The following is a 20,960-nucleotide window of genomic DNA, read 5'->3' as shown; positions in this document are numbered from 1 at the left end:
TGTAAAGTTGATTGTCAGTATAACCTCCTTTGTCAATGATTGTGTGCAGTTTCTTCTTAAAATCAGCATAGCAGCTTCATCCCCAGATAATGATTTGGCACTGATGGCAATTTCATGGATGCCATGCTGCTTCTTGAAATGATCCTGCCAGCCATTACTTCCGAGGAATTCTTGCATCTTTCCTTCTATCAGCTCATTAGCTCATTTTGACAAATTAGAGGACCTGAAACTGACACACCTTTGGCTCTTATTTATTCGTGCCACAAAAATAATGCCTCTTCTAACTGAGGATGTGAACCTTTTCTCATTGTTTTTCAAGATTTCACTGCGCTGCCCAATGCTTGGATGGAACAAAAATTTTTCAATTCCTGATCGATTTGTCTTCCGATCAGTAATTGTACTCCTACTCTGCAGCAACTTTTGTGGGTGGCTCACCAGCATCAATTCTCTGCAAAGTGTGATGCTCTTTTTCCAACAAGATCACATTCATTTTATGTTACGTGCCCGTAGTCACGTTCAGTGTTCTTTTTACAGACACTCAACTGAGTCCTTTATGGTTTTTGGCCCCTTTTATCTCTGGACACTTTAAGGCACATAGTGGGAGCACAAAACCTCAAATCAGAAACACACAAATGCACAACTTGACAACACTCGAGATGCACTAGACAAACTTTTGATTTTTGAAACCAGGCTGTGGCAGCCATCAAATGAAAGCATTCGATACATCTATGCCATTTCCTCTGTTCTACCCAAGCCCACGTGGCAACACAACAGGGTGTTGTACGTTCACTGTTAAACACTCAGCTTTGATGTACCGACAACAAGTGGAAAGAGTTAGGCGGCGCACTCTAATTGTCAGTTTCGACAGGCCTACGTTGCGCTCCATAGAACAATACTGTATGTACTGTGCTTCCAAGGAGTTCCAATAGATGGCAGTGGCATGAAACCATGCAATACGAATAAGAAACGCACTAGAGCTTCAACCAACACACGCACGAATTGACGATACTTGGACTTTTGACACGCACCAGTGCACTGATTAGCAGTAGATTGCCAAAAAACACCAGCAAATGCTTGGCTCCAGGTGCACGCAAATTGAAACTTGTCAAGTGTCAATCTAGCTAGCCAAAAGTGTAGCTGCACGAGAGTTTACTGTACTTGTTCTCAAATGGCAGTCACAGACGTGAACAGGTTACAATGTACTCAGTACACTACACAGTGATGCTCCCTTGTAGTGGTCTGATGTAGTCAACTGGAACACTGATGATGAGTAAGCCCTTACTTTCCAACATCAGGCCACTGTCAGATCCAAATACTCCAAAAATACAGATGTTGCAAGGTTTAACCAGGGGACCAAATGGACATCCACAATGAGGTTTCTTTCAAACTCTCATCAGATAATGCTGTCTCACACCAATATGCAGCACCTTCATATCCTCCAGAGTGATGATTCAACATCTGACGCTATTCACATCCCTTATATACCACACGATGCTTGCTAAACAGCAATAAAAAAAAAGAACACTAATGAATAATGAAGGAAAAGACAGACTGTTACTTACCATAAAGAAGATACCTTAGGCTGCAGATGGGAAGAATTAAAAGACACTTACATAAAGCTTTCAGCCACAGCCTTCATCAGTAAGTAGTAATCTGTCTTTTCCAACATTGTTGATATTCCTACTGGAGTTTCCATTGTTTCAAGGACACTGATGCTTTTCTGTGAGTGTTTGCTTTATGATGTTTTCTGCATTTTAGCTTTTTTTTTAAAAAAGAAAAAAGAAGAAAGAAAGAAAGAAAAAAAAAAGATTTGTTGCTGGAAAACTTCTGAAGTCCAATAAAGGAGTTACAACAGCCATATATGGTTATCTGGTGGACCTTGCAGAACCAAATTCTAGGGCTGAAATATACTGTTGACCAATGGGCATTAATCAGAATGAATACTAAATAAAAAATTAAATCCAAGTTTACACAAAAAACACAGGTTCTATCACTGTTGCTTTTCATTCTATTTTGCTCTTATGTTTGCTATGACTTGTTAAGCAGAAATTTTCTTTCTATCTACAGAGTTACATTTGCTGTAATGTATCTTACCTCCATGTTGTTTCTTCTTTCTTCTCACTGCTGCCCCAATCATGGCAAGCAAGTCATCCTCACTGCATTTGCTTCGTATTGCATCTCTGAAACAACAGTTAAAACACCCGTTAAACAGTACCAGGCAATTACCACACAGTGAAATGTTGGTACACTAAAAAGGAAGAAAAACTTTGCAGAAATCTTCAACAGTAATCTTGTAGTCTGCAGTAGGCAACAGCAGGATAACAAACCCACTGGACAAGAATGGGAAAGTCATGATAGAAGTTACTTTTATTTTTATAAATAAACAGGTATCTTACACAAATGCTCAAGAGTATACATAGGATCTCGGGCTGAAGAGGTGGAGCAGAAACTGACATTAGTTTTGTTGAAGAGGGAGTACTGGAACACAGCACAATTTCTTGCAAAATGAAGCCAAATTTATTGATAAACTCTTAATTAATTGCCAAGCTCACTAATGTGACCATTTTATAACAGGTACTTACTGCTTGGAGTATATGTGACTTTTCAGGCTTGCCTAATAGATCTGTTGCAAAAACACTTTGGGTTCCCCACCAGATAACATTATGCAAGTCCCTCCCTCAATATTTCAGTGACACAACGTTTTGGCATCTTCAGGTGGTGGTGATTTCCACCATCACTGCTGCAAGATGCAACTGGCAATTTCCACGTGACAGCTTTGAAATTTATCATGTGGATGACTATGACCATCATATTTAGAATTCAGAGGATTTCATAGAATACCTGAAGATGCTTAAACTAGAACTTTCAGATCTTTTAGTTAGCTCAAATGTTATATCATTACTTACAAAAGTGCCCCTGCAGCCCTCATTAGAGGTTATTAGCAGCAAGTTTGAGAAAGAAATTGTGATGCTGTTTAAACATGTGCATACCTCATCCTATTTCTTATGTAACACCAACTACTTTAATCAAGTGGACAGTGTTCCCATGGGAGATCCTCTATTTCCCTTAGTAAATATCCAACATTCCTCCTTCTGGCAGATTGCTGAAGAGACATTTGTGGTGTGGCCCACATAATACAGACACTACCTATGTCCCTGCAGCATTTGCACTCGCTCCACCTGAATATTCAGTTCACTGTGGAAGTACAAAAAGATAGCAGCTTACCATTCCTGGATGTCACGGTTAGAAGAAAAGCTGACATAGCACTGGGGCTTAGTCTCTACTGCAAACTGATACACGCAGAGTTATATTTGAGGTCCAAAAGTTGCCGTCACCCTGCACAATGTGGTAGTGTCTTACACTCCCTGGCACATAGAGCACACGTGATTTCAGATACCGACAGTCTGCCTGGTGAACTGTAACACCTAAGAACAGTGTTCCAGCAGAATGTTTATTCTTGTAAACAGATTTGCAATGTGTTCTGAGCAAAGCAAGTTCAGTGTAGGGATGTAAATGAAGATACTTAGACAAGCACTGCAAATGGCTTTCTTGCCATATTTCAGTGGCATGTTTTCAAAATTAAAAGAATCGTTAAGAGAAACAGAATCAAGTGTGTTTTTCGTCTACCAGCAAAACTAAGGAATTGTTTGTGTTCAGTTAAAGACAATCTTGACCTTAGAAAACACAGATCATATATAAGATCTGATGCCATTATGGGAAACCTTATATAGGGCAGACACCTCACATTGTGCAAGAACACTGTGTTCAACAGCGCTGACAAAAATGCCACCCAGTAAATTAATGGTAGCAGAGCACTGCCTGAATACAGGGCACCACACGTTTCCCAAGAGGACTGAAATTTTATCCTCAGCATCATCACTCTAGGACTGTGTTTTTAAGAATGAGGCATGTATCCATACGGTGGGCAATCTTACCAACAGGAATATGGAATTTTGACTAAGCACTGCCCAGAATCCAGCACTGACTGCCATGAAATTAAAACAGTAGAAACCAGATCCTCCGATGTATGACCTGATGCCGTACCTTGCAGAGAGTTAATTCAGCTCTTAACCACACGAGTGTCCAGAAGTGCAGTCATTGCCCACAACACATAAGCAGAAGGCTACTATGAATGGCATTTACATCCAACTGGGAGTGCCTGTCCACACATTCGTACTCCTGCTTCTAGCCTGACAAATTTCAATTCTGCTGTGCGAATATCACCAGCCACATCTTGCAGCAGTGATGACAGGACCCACCACTACCTGAAGATGATGAACAGTTGTGTTGGTGAAATATTGTGAGGCTTGGACAAAGTTATTCAGTGGCAAATCTGAGAAGATTTGTATACATTATTTTTCTGTGACGCAGGTAATGTGCAGCAAAATGTGATAACTTTCTTTATTTTCCTTTTTGTACATTTCAAAATACCCCAAAAATTGGTGAGAAACACTGAACATATGACATAACCAGATGACACACCCCACAGCATGTGCAGCAGTCGGGGTTGAGTGTAAATGAATGATTGAGCAGTGCAATACTTTCATTTGAGCAAACAGAGCAAATTTCGAAAACATTTTGTAAATATGATCTGTTGTAAATGTAGATGTTAAAAATTATTGTCCCTGCTGTAATCAAGCAAAAGCAGTTCTGATTTTGTGTTTATTGCTTCTGTCCCTTCTCTTGTTAGTAAAGAAAACATAGGTCATTTAATGGCGATGATGCTATTCTGAAGTTTATACTCATCTACTTGTTATGCAATATGGTAGGTTTTCATTGTACTGTACTTTGCAAGAAATCAAGGAAACTGCAAGACCGGTAAATAAAATAATAAACTTCTATATATAAAAATAAAGATGAGGTGACTTACCGAACGAAAGCGCTGGCAGGTCGATAGACACACAAACAAACACAAACATACACACAAAATTCAAGCTTTCGCAACAAACTGTTGCCTCATCAGGAAAGAGGGAAGGAGAGGGGAAGACGAAAGGAAGTGGGTTTTAAGGGAGAGGGTAAGGAGTCATTCCAATCCCGGGAGTGGAAAGACTTACCTTAAGGGGAAAAAAGGACAGGTATACACTCGCACACACGCACATATCCATCCACACATAAAGACACAAGCAGACAAATATATATCTGCTTGTGTCTGTATGTGTGGATGGATATGTGTGTGTGTGCGAGTGTATACCTGTCCTTTTTCCCCCTAAGGTAAGTCTTTCCGCTCCCGGGATTGGAATTTTACTATCATTACTTTTTTTTTTTTTTTTTTTTTTTTTTTTTTTTTTTTTTTTTTTATCACACATATTCCACACGGTTCATGCTCACTCCTTCAATGATACTGCCCATCCTTCTCTAGTGTGTGAGTTGTCCCTGCTTTCCTGCGTGTTTGTTGGTTTAAACACCCTTGTTTCAAAAGAGAGTGACAGCTTAGATACAGTCTTGTCAACATTTTGTATTTTTATTTAGCAATTATTGTTTGAGCCTTATAGGTGAACGTCACAAGATATTGTCAACCACTGCATTCACTAGATGGGAATGGGGTTCATGGGGTTCATTTTTTAAGTTGCTGTTATCTTTTTCATCCTATCTTGGACTAGCTTTTCCATACTCCCACTCTATTTTACGTAGCCAAACAGTTATCCGCCCTTGCAAACTTGCTCCTTTACTACCAAGTCAACTAATACTGGGCAGCATAACAGAAGTTCCAATATCCAGTCTTTCACCACAATTCACCTACACACGCTTTTCACTCACTGATTTTCTTTTTTCAATGTCATAAATATTTTGCTTTCACAGGCTGCTGTGCTTTGAACATAAAATTGTAGGAACATCTGCCTCACATGTCTTTTTTTTTTTTTTTTTAATTAAAGAATATGTTCCTTGCTTATTCTAATTTGCTTCTGATACATTTCCATTCTCACTTTTATTTTGTTTTGATCCATTTCTTTTTTCTTTGATAGACAAGTCAAACAACAATGGCAATATGTTGCAGCCCCCTGTGTTTCACCCTACTTACTATGAACTTACTTTTCTTAGCTTCCAATTTTATTAGTCATTTGGTTTTTAAGATACTTAAATTAATTGTTTGACCCTGTATTTTTATATCTTATTTTACCTTCGGTTGATAAAGGATTTCTGGTATGCTCACAAAGAGAGAGCTGATTCTTCCCACCCCTCACCCCCCTTACCATGTCCTGAAACAAACTTATCGCCAAGTCTTAGTCTAGTCATCAATTTAAAAGTGTCAGTTGTTGGTCCCATTGTCTAATAATTTGTACATTTATACACATGAAGTTCCAATTTTTATTTGGAACATATAGACTCTGATAATCATGAATCACAGTTGAAATGGCTCTGGGCACTATGGGACTTAACATCTGAGCCAAGGCAGGATTCAAACCTGCGACCGTAGCAGTCGCGCAGTTCTGGACTGAAGGACCTAGAACCGCTCGGCAACGGTGGCTGGCGAATCATAGTTACCATCACATGGACAGAAATACTGTGTTAACTTTAATACAACACAGGGACATAGCCAAAAATGTCTTTACATAATTTCCAGTTCTGATTACTTTCCTTTAATTTAATCTCACTAATAGGTTAGTGTAACATGATGTTGACAGAGGCAAATTATATATACTCACAAATTATTTAGCTAGAGGTATCTGGTTTGTATGTCTGGGAGGGAGGAGGGTGCAAGCTGAAAACTTCAAGAAAAGATTACTCATTTCATACCTGCTGGATTTAACTGCAGTTTATCTCTTCCATATACCAACCACATACCTAATGTGCATGGCAAACAGTTTGAAAGTATTATTCTATACTCAGCATTTGGAACTATCAGTTCCTTCATGAGAGAGGAAAGAGGGATAAGTTTCTGAAGGTCTCAAAGGTCACTCGGAGTCCATGACTAATGTGAGGACAAGAGGAACGAATGTGTCTATAAGAAGTTTTGGAATTTCACCTCCTGAAGGTAAAATACTGATCACTCTGTCAGTCTTCTAGTAATTTTATGGTTTCCTCGCATGAATTTTCACTTGGACATGATTATTCTATGTTTCATCACTCACCTGAGAGATATCTCTGAATACCCAAAGAGACACACCTCCAAATTGCCATCAGCTGTTATCTGTAAACGGTTGCACGTGCCACAGAAGTGTTCACTCATTGAGGTAATAAATCCCACACGTCCCTTGAAGCCCGGGACATGGTATGCCTGCAAAAAGAAATTGTAAGAAAATAGCTACTGCTGTTGTGTAAATACTATAAATGTGTTGCTCACCAAGTGGAGGAAGGAGAAAATGTGCATTAAGGGGAGTTTGAACGCCCTATCCTGACAATGTTAAATTTGGTGACTTAACTTCCCCGTATTTCAGGAACAACTGTAGCCATTGACAAGAAACTTTTACAGGACATTAAACTATATGTTCTGAGTCTTACAATAATTGCATTTCAGCCACTGCTTTTGGAAATGCAATTTTTTAATTACACAGTTAAAATTTTGTGTACTTTTTTGTATGTTATTCTAAATAATTTTATTTATGCATAATATTATGTTCTTCTTTTAGTTCAGAAGACTCAGAATACGTATGTTATTACTCCCTGAAAATTTTAATTCGCTACTCGAAGTAGTTTCTGAGATTTAGGGAAAAATGCAAGAGAAAATCTAAATTTTCAAGAAGAGTTTTTAAAGTTTTAATAGACTGTAACTCAATATATGCTTAACATTTTATTTTTAGTCACTCAGAAGCACCCTGCACCATACTGTATATCATCCTCTTGATCTTTTTTAAGTTTTTTCTTGTTTTCTTCTATCTGGACTCCGTAGTGGCCAACTGTGCTGCATACAGTGCTTTACCATTGCAAACCTTGTCCATCCATTCAAATTCTCTGATGCAGTTTGCTCCAGAATTAATTCTCATATGTTGTAGCACTTTTACGCTACCAATGTTGCCATCATTAAAAGCAATAACAGCATGACTGACCCCCACTTTAGTGTCTTCATTACAAGAAAAACATTTTTTGGTCTACATCTACATCTACATCCATACTCCTCAAGCCACCTGACGGTGTAGGCTACCTTGAGTACCTCTATTAGTTCTCCCTTCTATTCCAGTCTCGTATTGTTCGTGGAAAGAAGGCTTGTTGGTATGCCTATGTGCGGGCTCTAATCTCTCTCATTTTATTCTCATCGTCTCTTCGCGAGATATACGTAGGAGGGAGCATAATACTGCTTGACTCCTCGGTGAAGGTATGTTCTCAAAACTTCAACAAAAGCCCGTACAGAGCTACTGAGCATCTCTCCCGCAGAGTCTTCCACTGGAGTTTATCTAACATCTCCGTAATGCTTTCATGATTACTAAATGATCCTATAACGAAGCATGCTGCTCTCTGTTGGATCTTCTCTATCTCTTCTATCAACCCTATCTGGTACGGATCCCACACTGCTGAGCAGTATTCAAACAGTGGGCGAACAAGTGTACTGTAACCTAATTCCTTTGTTTTCGGATTGCATTTCCTTGGGATTCTTCCAATGAACCTCAGTCTGGCATCTGATTTACCGACGATCAACTTTATATGATCATTCCATTTTAAATCACTCCTAATGCATACTCCCAGATAATTTATGGAATTAACTGCTTCCAATTGCTGACCTGTTATATTGTAGCTAAATGATATGGGATCTTTCTTTCTATGTATTCGCAGCACATTACACTTGTCTACATTGAGATTCAATTGCCATTCCCTGCACCATGCATCAATACGCTGCAGATCATCCTGCATTTCAGTACAATTTACCATTGTTGCAACCTCTTGATATACCACAGCATCATCCGCAAAAAGCCTCAGTGAACTTCCAATTTCATTCACAATGTCATTTATGTATATTGTGAATAGCAACAGTCCTACGACACTCCCCTGCAGTACACCTGAAATTACTCTTACTTCGGAAGACTTCTCTCCATTGAGAGTGACATGCTGCATTCTGTTATCTAGCAACTCTTCAATCCAATCACATAATTGGTCTGACAGTCCATATGCTCTTAAATTGTTCATTAAACGATTGTGGGGAACTGTATCGAACGCCTTGTGGAAGTCAAGAAACACAGCATCTACCTGGGAACCCGTGTCTAAGGCCCTCTGAGTCTCGTGGACGAATAGCGCGAGCTGGGTTTCACACGATCGTCTTTTTCGAAACCCATGCTGATTCCTACAGAGTAGATTTCTAGTTTACAGAAAAGTCATAATACTCGAACATAATACATGTTCTAAAATTCTACAACTGATCGACGTTAGAGATATAGGTCTATAGTTCTGCACATATGTTCGACGTCCCTTCTTGAAAACGGGGATGACCTGTGCCCTTTTCCAATTCTTTGGAACGCTACGATCTTGTAGAGACCTACGGTACACTGCTGCAATAATGGGGGCAAGTTCCTTCGCATACTCTGTGTAATATTGAACTGGTATCCCATCAGGTCCAGCGGCCTTTCCTCTTTTGAGTGATTTTAATTGTTTCTCTATCCCTCTGTCATCTATTTCAATATCTACCATTTTGTCATCTGTGCGACAATCTAGAGAAGGAACTACAGTGCAGTCTTCCTCTGTGAAACAGCTTTGGAAAAAGACATTTAGTATTTCGGCCTTTAGTCCATCATCCTCTGTTTCAGTACCTTTTTGGTCACAGAGTGTCTGGACATTTTGTTCTGATTCACCTACCGCTTTGACATAGGAGCAAAATTTCTTAGGATTTTCTGCCAAGTCAGTACATAGAACTTTACTTTCGAATTCTTTTAACGCCTCTCGCATGGCCCTCCTCACATTACATTTCGCTTTGCGTAATTTTTGTTTGTCTGCAAGGTGTTGGCTATGTTTATGTTTGCTGTGAAGTTCCCTTTGCTTCCGCAGCAGTTTTCTAACTCGGTTGTTGTACCACGCTGGCTCTTTTCCATCTCTTACGATCTTGCTTGATACATACTCATCTGACGCATATTGTACGATGGTTTTGAACTTTGTCCACTGATCCTCAACACTATCTGTACTTAAAACAAAACTTTTGTGTTGAGCCGTCAGGTACTCTGAAATCTGATTTTTGTCACTTTTGCTAACCAGAAAAATCTTCGTACCCTTTTTAATATTTCTATTTACGGCTGAAATCATCGAGGCAGTAACCGCTTTATGATCACTGATTCCCTGTTCTGCGTTAACTGTTTCAAATAGTTCAGGTCTGTTTGTCACTAGAAGGTCTAATATGTTATCGCCATGAGTCGGTTCTCTGTTTAACTGCTCAAGGTAGTTTTCAGATAAAGCTCTTAAAAAATTTCACTGGATTCTTTGTCCCTGCCACCCGTTATGAAAGTTTGAGTCTCCCAGTCTATATCCGGCAAATTAAAATCTCCACCCAGAACTATAACATGTTGGGCAAATCTACTCGAAATATTTTCCAAATTATCCTTCAGGTGCTCAGCCACAACAGCTGCTGAGCCAGGGGGCCTATAAAGACATCCCATTACCATGTCTGAGCCTGCTTTAACCGTGACCTTCACCCAAATTATTTCACATTTCGGATCTCCGTCAATTTCCTTCGATACTATTGCATTTCTTATTGCTTTAAACATGCCTCCCCCTTCACTGTCCAGCCTGTCTCTGCGGTATACACTCCAATCTGAGTTTAGAATTTCATTACTGTTTACATCTGGTTTCAGCCAACTTTCTGTCCCTAGTACTATGTGGGCATTGTGACCGCTTATTAATGAGAGCAGTTCTGGGACCTTTCTATAGACGCTCCTGCAGTTTACTATTAGCACATTAATATTGTTATTCCCTGTTGCATTTTATCTACTCCTACCTTGCCGCATCTCAGGAGGTGTCTTGTCGGGCCTAGGGAGGGAATTCTCTAACCTAAAAAACCCACATGTGCACTCCACATATACTCCGCTACCCTTGTAGCCACTTCCTGCATGTAGTGCATGCGTGACCTATTCAGGGGGACCCTACATTTCTCCACCCGATAGCGGAGGTCGAGAAATTTGCACCCCAGATCTCCGTAGAATCGTCTGAGTCCCTGGTTTAAGCCTTCCACTCGGCTCCAAACCAGAGGATCACTATCGGTTCTGGGAACGATACTACAAATAGCTAGCTCAGATTCCACCCCGCGAGGCTTTCCGCCTTCACCAACTCCGCTAACCGCCTGAACGAACTGAGGATGACCTCTGAACCCAGACGGCAGGAGTCATTGGTGCCGACATGAGCAACAATTTGCATTCGGGTGCACCCAGTGCTCTCTATCACTGCCGGCGCGGTCTCCTCCACATCTCGGATGAGACCCCCGGCAAGCAGACAGAGTGAACACTGACCTTCTTCCCCGACCTTTCCGCTATTTCCCTAAGTGGCTCCATCACCCGCCTAACGTTGGAGCTCCCAATAACTAATAAACCCCTCCCCCCATGTGCCTGCTCGGACCTTGCTGAAGGAGTGGCCACATGTCCACTCACAGGCAGAACGGGCGATGCCACACGGCCAGCCTCCACACTGACCCTCCACCTTGTGCGCCGCGAATGCCGCTGAACCCGCCACTCCCCTTGGGAAGAGGGTGGCACAACCGCGCCCGGTATCCGCAAAGATGTGTCGACAGCAGGGTCAGTGGGTGAAGCATGTAACACCTGGGGTGTACCATGCAACGCACCAGACTCACCACTGCCTGAAGACGGCTAACCGCGGCCATCAACACGTTCAGCTGTTTGCGAACAGTGGCCAGCTCCTCCTGTGTCCGTACACAGCAGTCTCACATCCTATCCATCTTAAGAAATCAATTTACTGTAGAGAGTTAATCAACTTATAACTAGACTGCTAATTCACTAAAGGCAGCTGATAGTTGACTAAACTGTGGTTACTAGACACTTCCTGTAGAAAACAATGAAAATAGCACTACCTGTCTCTGGACTGTATTGAAAACAAACACTAGCACTACTGGCACTATGGCTGACTAAACGGACTTTCTCTGACTGTATTCAAAACAAACACAAAATCTATGGAACACTATTACTAGCACTCAACAATTAAAGCTTCCTAAAAGCAAAAACACACAGAAGAAGAAGTTACAAGTAAGAAAAATAGAGTTAATACTTAAATCAGCATAGCTCGCTGCACAGCAGACGTGACGCAGACGGCAGTTACGACGACACTGACGCTATAAGATTATTGAACGACTCATTGGGATTTTGAGTCTGACAATGCAGACACTTCTTCAATAATTCAGGATTGCCTGGTCTCTGTAAACAGGTTTTATGATATCCACAACTGCTGCTGGGATATAATGTTTATGGCTGTATGACCTGTTTGAGTACTGGGCATTGCGGTAATTGCACCATGAACCAGATCCAGGAGGGCATGACCAACACATTCCAGTTCTGTGATAAGCTTCTCACCATAAGGCTGAGTGGCTACTACACTGTTATATGCATTTGAGTCTGCACAACCTAAGAACTTAGTGTAACACACTCCCCTTTAGTTTACAGATCGATTATAAATTTCAACAGCTGCACAGGCCTCCGTACGACTAGTTGTCCTACATAATTTCTGTCACAGATATGCCCTTCTTCATTCCCTGATTTATACTTATAAGAATGTTTGGTTAAAATCTGGAAATCTATTAGCTTTCCAGTATCCACCACTGGTCACTGTAGCAACAGAATTCTTAGAACTTCAGCTGCGCTTCTACCAAGTGCCCCAAAAGCTACTGATATGTCAATCATACCATCGTTTATTTCAGCAGCTTCATTTGCAGCACCCTTAATTGACTCACATGCAGTGGATTTCACAGCAGCTCCAATAAATCCTGCATACTTGTCCATTTTACAAAGTGGGCGTGGCATATACATGACGACACACATTGTTTCTGCTGCAGTGTGTCCTTTGCCAATAGCTCTCAATCCATAAAACCACCTAACATTTATTTCAAAATAATTATCTTTACACTTATCAGAACTCCAAAATGAATGAGTATATTTACAACTGGCAGAATTAATGATAAGTTTCCTGGCTAGTCCATTTGATACCTCAATGTCTTCATGTAAACTAACTGGCCCTCCACATACATACAGCACACACATTCACATAACACCCCTGTTACGATGTGTAGATGTATCAGAATATAACCTAACCTACCATTTACATGAGTTTTGTTTTGAGATAACTGTGTTATCACTATGTTTTATTTTAATCTTCGAAGCACTAATGGGTGTTTCTCTAGATACTCATGAGTTTGCGAGTATTTCATTGTCTGTAACTTCACACACCACATGCTGAACACAATGTTTCTCTTTATTCAAAAATTTATTACCATGAAACCCACATTTCTTAAAAACACTTCATTTTGGAGTCATACTTTTTGAGAGATTTACCAGTCTATTCGTCACTATTCCTCAGAAAAATGTTAGCACTTCGATATGCAAAGCATGTTTATACTATGAAAAGATACGATACTATTTTTGACAGTGCTACCAATACAAACACATAATTTAACCTTTATAACACAGCAATCCACAGCTTTCTACAGGGTGGTCCATTGATAGTGACCGGGCCAAATATCTCACATAATAAGCATCAAATGAAAAAACTACAAAGAACGAAATTCGTCTAGCTTGAAGGGAGAAACCAGATGGCGCTATGGTTGGCCTGGTAGATGGCACTGCCATGGGTCAAACTCATATCAACTGCATTTTTTTAAAATAGGAACCCCCATTTTTTATTACATATTCATGTAGTACATAAAGAAATATGAATGTTTTAGCTGGACCACTTTTTTCGCTTTGTGATAGATGGGGCTGTAATAGTCAAAAATGGTTCAAATGGCTCTGAGCACTATGGGACTTAACTTCTGAGGTCATCAGTCCCCTAGAACTTAGAACTACTTAAATCTAACTAACCTAAGGACATCACACACATCCATTCCCGAGGCAGGATCGAACCTGCGACCGTAGCGGTCGCGCGTTTCCAGACTGTAGCGCCTAGCACTGCTCGGCCACTCCAGCCAGCTGCTGTAATAGTCACAAACATATAATTATGTGGTATCACATAACATTCCGCCAGTGTGGACGGTATTTGCTTCGTGATACATTACCTGTGTTAAAATGGACCGTTTACCAATTGCGGAAAAGGTCGATATCGTGTTGATGTATGGCTATTGTGATCAAAATGCCCAAGGGGCGTGTGCTATGTATGCTGCTTGGTATCCTGGACGATATCATTGAAGTGTCCAGACCATTCGCCGGATAGTTACATTATTTAAGGAAACAGGAAGTGTCCAGCCACATGTGAAACATCAACCACGACCTGCAACAAATGATGATGCCCTAGTAGTTGTTTTAGCTGCTGGGGCAGCTAATCCACACATCAGTAGCAGACAAAAAGCGTGAGAATTGGGAATCTCAAAAACGTCGGTGTTTAGAATGCTACATCAACATCGATTGCACCCGTACCATATTTCTATGCACCAGGAATTGCATGGCGATGAATTTAAACGTCATGTACAGTTCTGCCACTGGGCACAAGAGAAATTACAGGACGATGAAAGATTTTTTGCATGCATTCTATTTAGCGATGAGGCATCATTCACCAACAGCGGTAACCTAAACCGCCATAATATGCACTATTGGGCAACGGAAAATCTATGATGGCAGCAACAAGTGGAACAGCAGCGACATAGGCAGGTTAATGTATGGTGTGGCATTAAGGGAGGAAGGATAATTGGCCCCCATTTTATCGATGGCAATCTAAATGGTGCAATGTATGCTGATTTCCTGCATAATGTTCTACCAATGTTACTACTAGATGTTTCACTGCATGACAGAATGGCGATGTACTTTCAACATGATGGATGTCCGGCAAATAGTTTGCGTGCGGTTGAAGCAGTATTGAATAGCATATTTCATGACAGGTGGATTGGTTGTCAAAGCACCATACCATGGCCCGCACGTTCACCGGATCCGACGTCCCCGGATTTCTTTCTGTGGGGAAAGTTGAAGGATATTTGCTATCGTGATCCACCGACAATGCCTGACAACATGCGTCAGTGCATTGTCAATGCATGTGCGAACATTACGGAAGGCGAACTACTCACTGTTGAGAGGAATGTCGTTACACGTATTGCCAAAGGCATTGAGGTTGACAGACATCATTTTGAGCATTTATTGCATTAATGTGGTATTCACAGGTAATCACGCCGTAACAGCATGCGTTCTCAGAAATGATAAGTTCACAAAGGTACATGTATCACATATGGAACAACCAAAATAAAATGTTCAAATGTACCTACGTTCTGTATTTTAATTTAAAAAACCTTCCTGTTACCAACTGTTCGTCTAAAATTATGAGACATATGTTTCTGACTATTACAGCGCCATCTATCACAAAGTGAAAAAAGTGGTCCAACTAAAACATTCACATTTCTTTACGTATTACATGAATATGCAATAAAAAATGGGGTTCCTATTTAAAAAAACACAGTTGATATCAGTTTGAGCTATGGCAGCGCCTTATAGCAGGCCAACCATTGCGCCAGCTGGTTTCCCCCTTCGAGCTAGACAAATTTCGTTCTTTGTAGTTTTTTCGTTTGACACTTATTTCGTGAGATATATGGCCCGGTCACGATCAATGGACTACCCTGTATATAAAAAATTACCGATTTTATTAGGTCTTGAAGTAATGCGTGTAAAAATTTTAACATTTTCAACTAGTGTAGATTATATTTTAGAAAATAAAATAAAATACTTCCCACGCAAGTTTATAAGTAATATACATATCATTTTATTTGGAAAATTGCAAATTTTATAATCAGGTAAAAACCCGAAAAAGTGAAAAAGAATGTTTTCCGCTTCTAACTCCCCTTAAAGTTATGGAAATGTGCAAGCTTTCGGAGCCAGTGGCTTCTTCTTCTGGCAGAAACAATAAGGGGACGGAAAAGGGAAGAAAGAAAAGGATTGTCAAGGTTTAGGAAATGGGGAGAGTTGTAGAAAAGCTGCAGAGAAACCCAGACCAGGACAGACTTACTGAATGGGATGAGAAATATGTAACTAAACCAGTCCATCTCTCATACCACCAGCAGATGTGAAGTATTATTGCGATTGGTAGTAAGTCATAAACATTAAATTATTTTCAATGTATGTTCATATGTAATACTGCACGTACCTTTGAGGTATCATTGGGCCCATTGGGCAGAGGATCAAAATTAGGCCACTGCTTTCTAATTATTTGGACCATTTCACTAAATGAGACCATCTTCCCATCATTCCATTTGTTGCCGCTGAAAGGCATGTACTCGATAAATCTTACATCAACATTTTTCTTTTTTGTTAACTCCACAAAACTGCACACTTCATCTTCATTAAAACCTCGCATTACAACACAATTTATCTGTGGAAGAAAGACACCATTAAAAACTTGGTATCAGATAAAGCATGGTTTAAACAGAGTTTGAAAGACTTTTTGATAGGTAACTCATCCTACTCAATAGATGAATATCTTAACAGTGGCTGTTAGGCCAGCTTAAATAAGAATGTCTGTTAGATTTCAGTTCTGAGAGCACTTTGTCATAACAGTCAAGATTATGTACTTTTTGTTTGATAAATTTATTAATAGTGCATAACAATGTTTCAGTCTGACAGCGTATCAATTCTGAAAATATTAGCTGTTCCAGTTTGTATTGTATTCACCTAGTTTGACAATCTCCTGACAAATGATCAGGGTATTCAAATGTTTTATATTTTTTATGTTATACTTTCTGGCATGTTACTCACCCATGAGAATCGTCTCATGTTTTGGGTCTTGGAACAAAAGCTGAATCTAATCTAATCTAACCTACAAAATAATGGTTCTACAAGTCTGTTGTTATATTTGTATACCTCACTGATTCTGTTAAATTAATCTTTTTCTCTCTTTTTAGAGAATGTCTGAATTTATCTTAGCATGCCAAGCTGTTAACCTTCTTAACAATTTATGAAAATTAAACTACATACATCTCCAATCTTTTTCCCCACTCCAACGCACACATCTTTTGCTGAAAGTATTATTTTAACAATTACATGAAACTGTGCTGCCATTTGTGAAACAAAGTTGAAAGTGTTCTCAAGATAAAAGGTCTTCAGAAAAGGAGCATTTAGTATCTGTGCAGGTGGTAATACTGACAGCCATCATATAAACAAGCCCAAATGGTAGAACATCCTGCTTTACACATACATGCAATGGCAGAAAAAAGGAAAAGAGCACACCTTTCATTCAAGCATTGAATATATAAACTGATGAGACAAAACACTATGACCTCCTGTTTGATAATGTGTTTGTCCAGTGTTGGAACACAATACAGCAGTGATTTTGTGTGGGACAAGTTCAACAAATTTCAGGTATGTTTCCAGCATTATGTGAGGTATGTTCCCAGCATTATGCAGCACCGCATGTCTAAGCACAGGTCATGTAATTCCCATAAATTGGAGATCAGTGGTTTCTGGGTGCAGAACTGGTATCTGATAGCATCACAGATGTATTCCATCAGATTCAGAAGGGGTGAATTTGATTCTGGCCTCGTGACACTGAAAGTCATATTGTTGAAACATGTCACCTTCATTAGGGACAGGGTGCGGACAGTGCACAATAACGTTCACACAGAACAAAGCTGTTATGGAGCCTTCAGTTACTACCACAGGACCCATAGAAGACCAGGTGAATGTCCTCCATAGCATAATATTGCTCCCACTGGCCTAAGTCTGTAGCAAAGTGCACCTTGCAAGCACCAATTCACTCTGTTGACAGTGTATGTGCACAAAACCGTCAAGTAGGTGTAATGCGAAACTCGAATGATTCAACCAGATGACACATTTCTATTGATTCACTGCCCAATCTCAATGCTCCTGAGCCACAGAAATTGTAATTCAACTGTGTTGTCAACATGGGAACATACAGGGGTTGTCTGCAGCAGAGCCCTATGTTTAACAATGTGCAATGAATGGTGTGCTCTGAAATACTCGTGCTTCCACCAGCACTGTGTCATCAGACATGCCACAGAAATTAGCTTCCTCAGCCGAATGTCATCTTTTTCAAAGGAACCATCCCAGCATTTGTCTTAAATCATTTAGGGAAATCAAGGAAAACCCAAATTTTGATGGCCCGATGGGATTCGGGTCCGTTGCCCTCTGGAAGTCAAGTCCACTGTCTGACCACTGTGGTGGCATGACCTAGTCTTAATTAAGCCAGAAAATCCTGGGAAATGCTGACATACTTATTGATTTAAGATATAACAATTTAAAACAATCCTCTCATGAATTTCACTACAATTTTCCGCTCTTTTGAAAAAAAATTTCTTTTGACTGTTTTGATGTTGTTTAGTATGTTTAAATAATGATGGCAGTCTCTATAAAAGGGCAGTTTGACTTTTAAGTTTAGTTATACTGTTTTAAACTACATTCTTCATCTATTTGTTCACCCAGAAGTGCTATAGGATATAACTTGAAGACTATGGTGAGGTGGTGGGGGACAGTCATGTGTTGAGAAGGAGGTGCTGCCAGAAATGAAGTGTGTGAGGTGACGTTATTGACACTGCATACAGGGAGAATAAAAATACTCTATTCCATATTCATTTACAATCTACGTCTGGCCCCCATATGGTTTCACTTTTCTCCAATAAGAAAAAAGAAATTGTCAGTAACTGTCTTTATAAGGTCTTAAAAGGAAACAAACAATAGAAATCTAGGCTGGAGTAATGACCATATTATAAAAAAGATACATTGCTATTCACTGTATACAGGAGATGTTAGGTCACAGACAAGCACAACAAAAAGACTACTAAACACGTAAGCTTTCCATCAGAAAGTCTTCTTCCAAAGTGGACAAAAAAAAAAAACACACACACACACACACACACACACACACACACACACACACACACACCCGACCGTTGTTTCTCCCATGATGCACAGTTGCTCCCAGTCTGGCCCTAGCAGCCGGAGACAGTGGTCATGTATGTGTGATCTGCATTTGCGCGCATGTGTGTGCGTGTGCGTGTGTGTGTGTGTGTGTGTGTGTGTGTGTGTGTGTGAGGGAAAGGGGGGGGGGGGTTTGCACCAAAAGCTTACGTGTTTAATAATAGGTGGTGTTCCTTTCCCCCCCCCCCCCCCCCCCCCCCCTGCCAGCAACACATCTACACTATACAGTGAGTGCCAATCTATCCTTTTCATAATACTGTCGTTACCACCTTGCCAAGAGGCATATTGTGGAGTAATCAGAAAGGGCTCTACTAATTTGTACAAGAGGAAGGAGAGCACAATCTCAATGTAAGTTTTTAGAAAACTGGTATGTGCATTACTTCTGCAAACCTTTCAGAAAGGATACGGTATGCACTTCATTCAGCAAGATGAGTAATAAACAATATTAGCAATACTGCATCAAACTTGTTCACTTTCATCTTTGGATTAAACATTCGATTTCAGAGAGTACAGAATTTGGCAGAATCAAATTTTGGGGATATGTGGAACTGGGACAATGGCATATTTTTTACCCATTCAACAAACTAAGCACTGCTGATTGCTACTTTTATTGTGTCTGCTGCTGCAATGCATATATGAAACTATAAGTGCAGCATCTATGATGGAATAAAATGTTATACAAATGAAACATACAGGTACAGTGAAATAGAGTAGTATGGCTCATCATTTCGGTCTCACAGATTAGCAGGTGTTGACTTGAAATATAATACTTAAGAAGTTGAATCCAAAGGAGAGGATGTACCATATTTACTCAAATCTAAGCCGCACTTTTTTTCTGGTTTTTGTAATCCAAAAAACCGCATGCGGCTTGGAATCGAGTGCAAAGCAAGTGGAAGTTCTGAAAAATGTCAGTAGGTGCTGAAACAACTAATTTCTGCCGTCGAATATATGTAGCGCTACACAGGCATGCTTCGTAGGCACAAAGATAAATACTGGCGCCAAAACCTCTGCGTCAGTAAATAAATTAAAAAAAAAAAGGTGGAAGACAATTTTCATACATTATCCAACGAAGTAAATACAAATTCCGTATTGTTCATCTTCGAATGTAGCAGAACTTCAATGTATTACGAAAATCCGACCGGCAAGACTGTTTGGGATGTTTGTCAATATGGCCAACTCAATGTTCTGAATTTTTTCCTACCTGTGAGAAGAGACGGTTGCTAATAGGAACCTGATGAAATGTGAATCACATGCAGTATTCTCTTCATCATAAGAGTAATACGAATATAAACATTTTGCCACGTATTCTTTCGTGTTTGCTGCTATCTTATTTAAATCCTGTCTGCCTAATAAACTACGAAACTAGAGTGAGACAACAGCAAACGCGGAAGAATATACGTATCTTGTCATGTTTATATTCATATTATTCTTATGCCTAATAGTGATACAGTCAGAAATGAAGCACGGCAACTGACTAGATTTTTATATCCAAGATGACTCTAATTTCTGTGCAGAATTTGATGTACTAAAGAAGCGGCCGCAAAGATTTTCAAATGGAGAAAAATTTTCACCTAACTCTCGTTCAGAACATGTTCTATCATACGCAGTCTATTATTTGGTTCTTGTTGATCATTATCAAAGAAAGCAGCAGTGTAAGGAACAACAAATAGTAGTCTCTTGCCATTGTTTCGCTAATGAGATGATTTCTCTCTCTTCTTTTTTTTTTTTTTTTTTTTTTTTAATTGTAGGCAGCGGTAGCGTGCACAAAAGCAAGCCATGCCACGAGTGACGACAGGCCGCAAACACGCACTATCAGAATGCGACAAACAATGCATGACACAGTACAGTAATGCATTTTCAGCTTAGAGTGACATAAACGCCTATAACAAGGAAAACGGCACTTATCAGATCAAAGCAAAATAAGCAATTGATTCAAACCAGATGAAGCACATGAAGAAGGAAGGGTACCAGTATAAATACGGATGG

General features: G+C 39.9%; 1 protein-coding gene across 1 annotated transcript in view; it reads right to left on the bottom strand.

The window, feature by feature from the left end:
- Nucleotides 1-2,104: 2,104 nt before the first annotated feature.
- The window catches only part of LOC124616663 (molybdenum cofactor biosynthesis protein 1-like), a gene marked incomplete at its 3' end in the record, with an annotated part of 42,565 nt that continues 23,709 nt past the window's right edge, over nucleotides 2,105-20,960 (bottom strand). The window contains exons 4-6 of the mRNA XM_047144992.1: nucleotides 16,189-16,413; nucleotides 7,071-7,216; nucleotides 2,105-2,180 (exon numbers count right to left, since the gene is read on the bottom strand). Of these exons, the coding sequence (XP_047000948.1) occupies nucleotides 2,105-2,180; nucleotides 7,071-7,216; nucleotides 16,189-16,413 (447 nt within the window). The remainder of the gene's footprint in view (nucleotides 2,181-7,070; nucleotides 7,217-16,188; nucleotides 16,414-20,960) is intronic.

Source organism: Schistocerca americana, chromosome 5 (genome assembly GCF_021461395.2).
Source record: "Schistocerca americana isolate TAMUIC-IGC-003095 chromosome 5, iqSchAmer2.1, whole genome shotgun sequence".
In the NCBI taxonomy this organism is placed as follows: Eukaryota; Metazoa; Arthropoda; class Insecta; order Orthoptera; family Acrididae; genus Schistocerca; species Schistocerca americana.
Note: the sequence above shows the minus strand (reverse complement) of the source record. Positions and strands in the feature narration are given on the sequence as shown.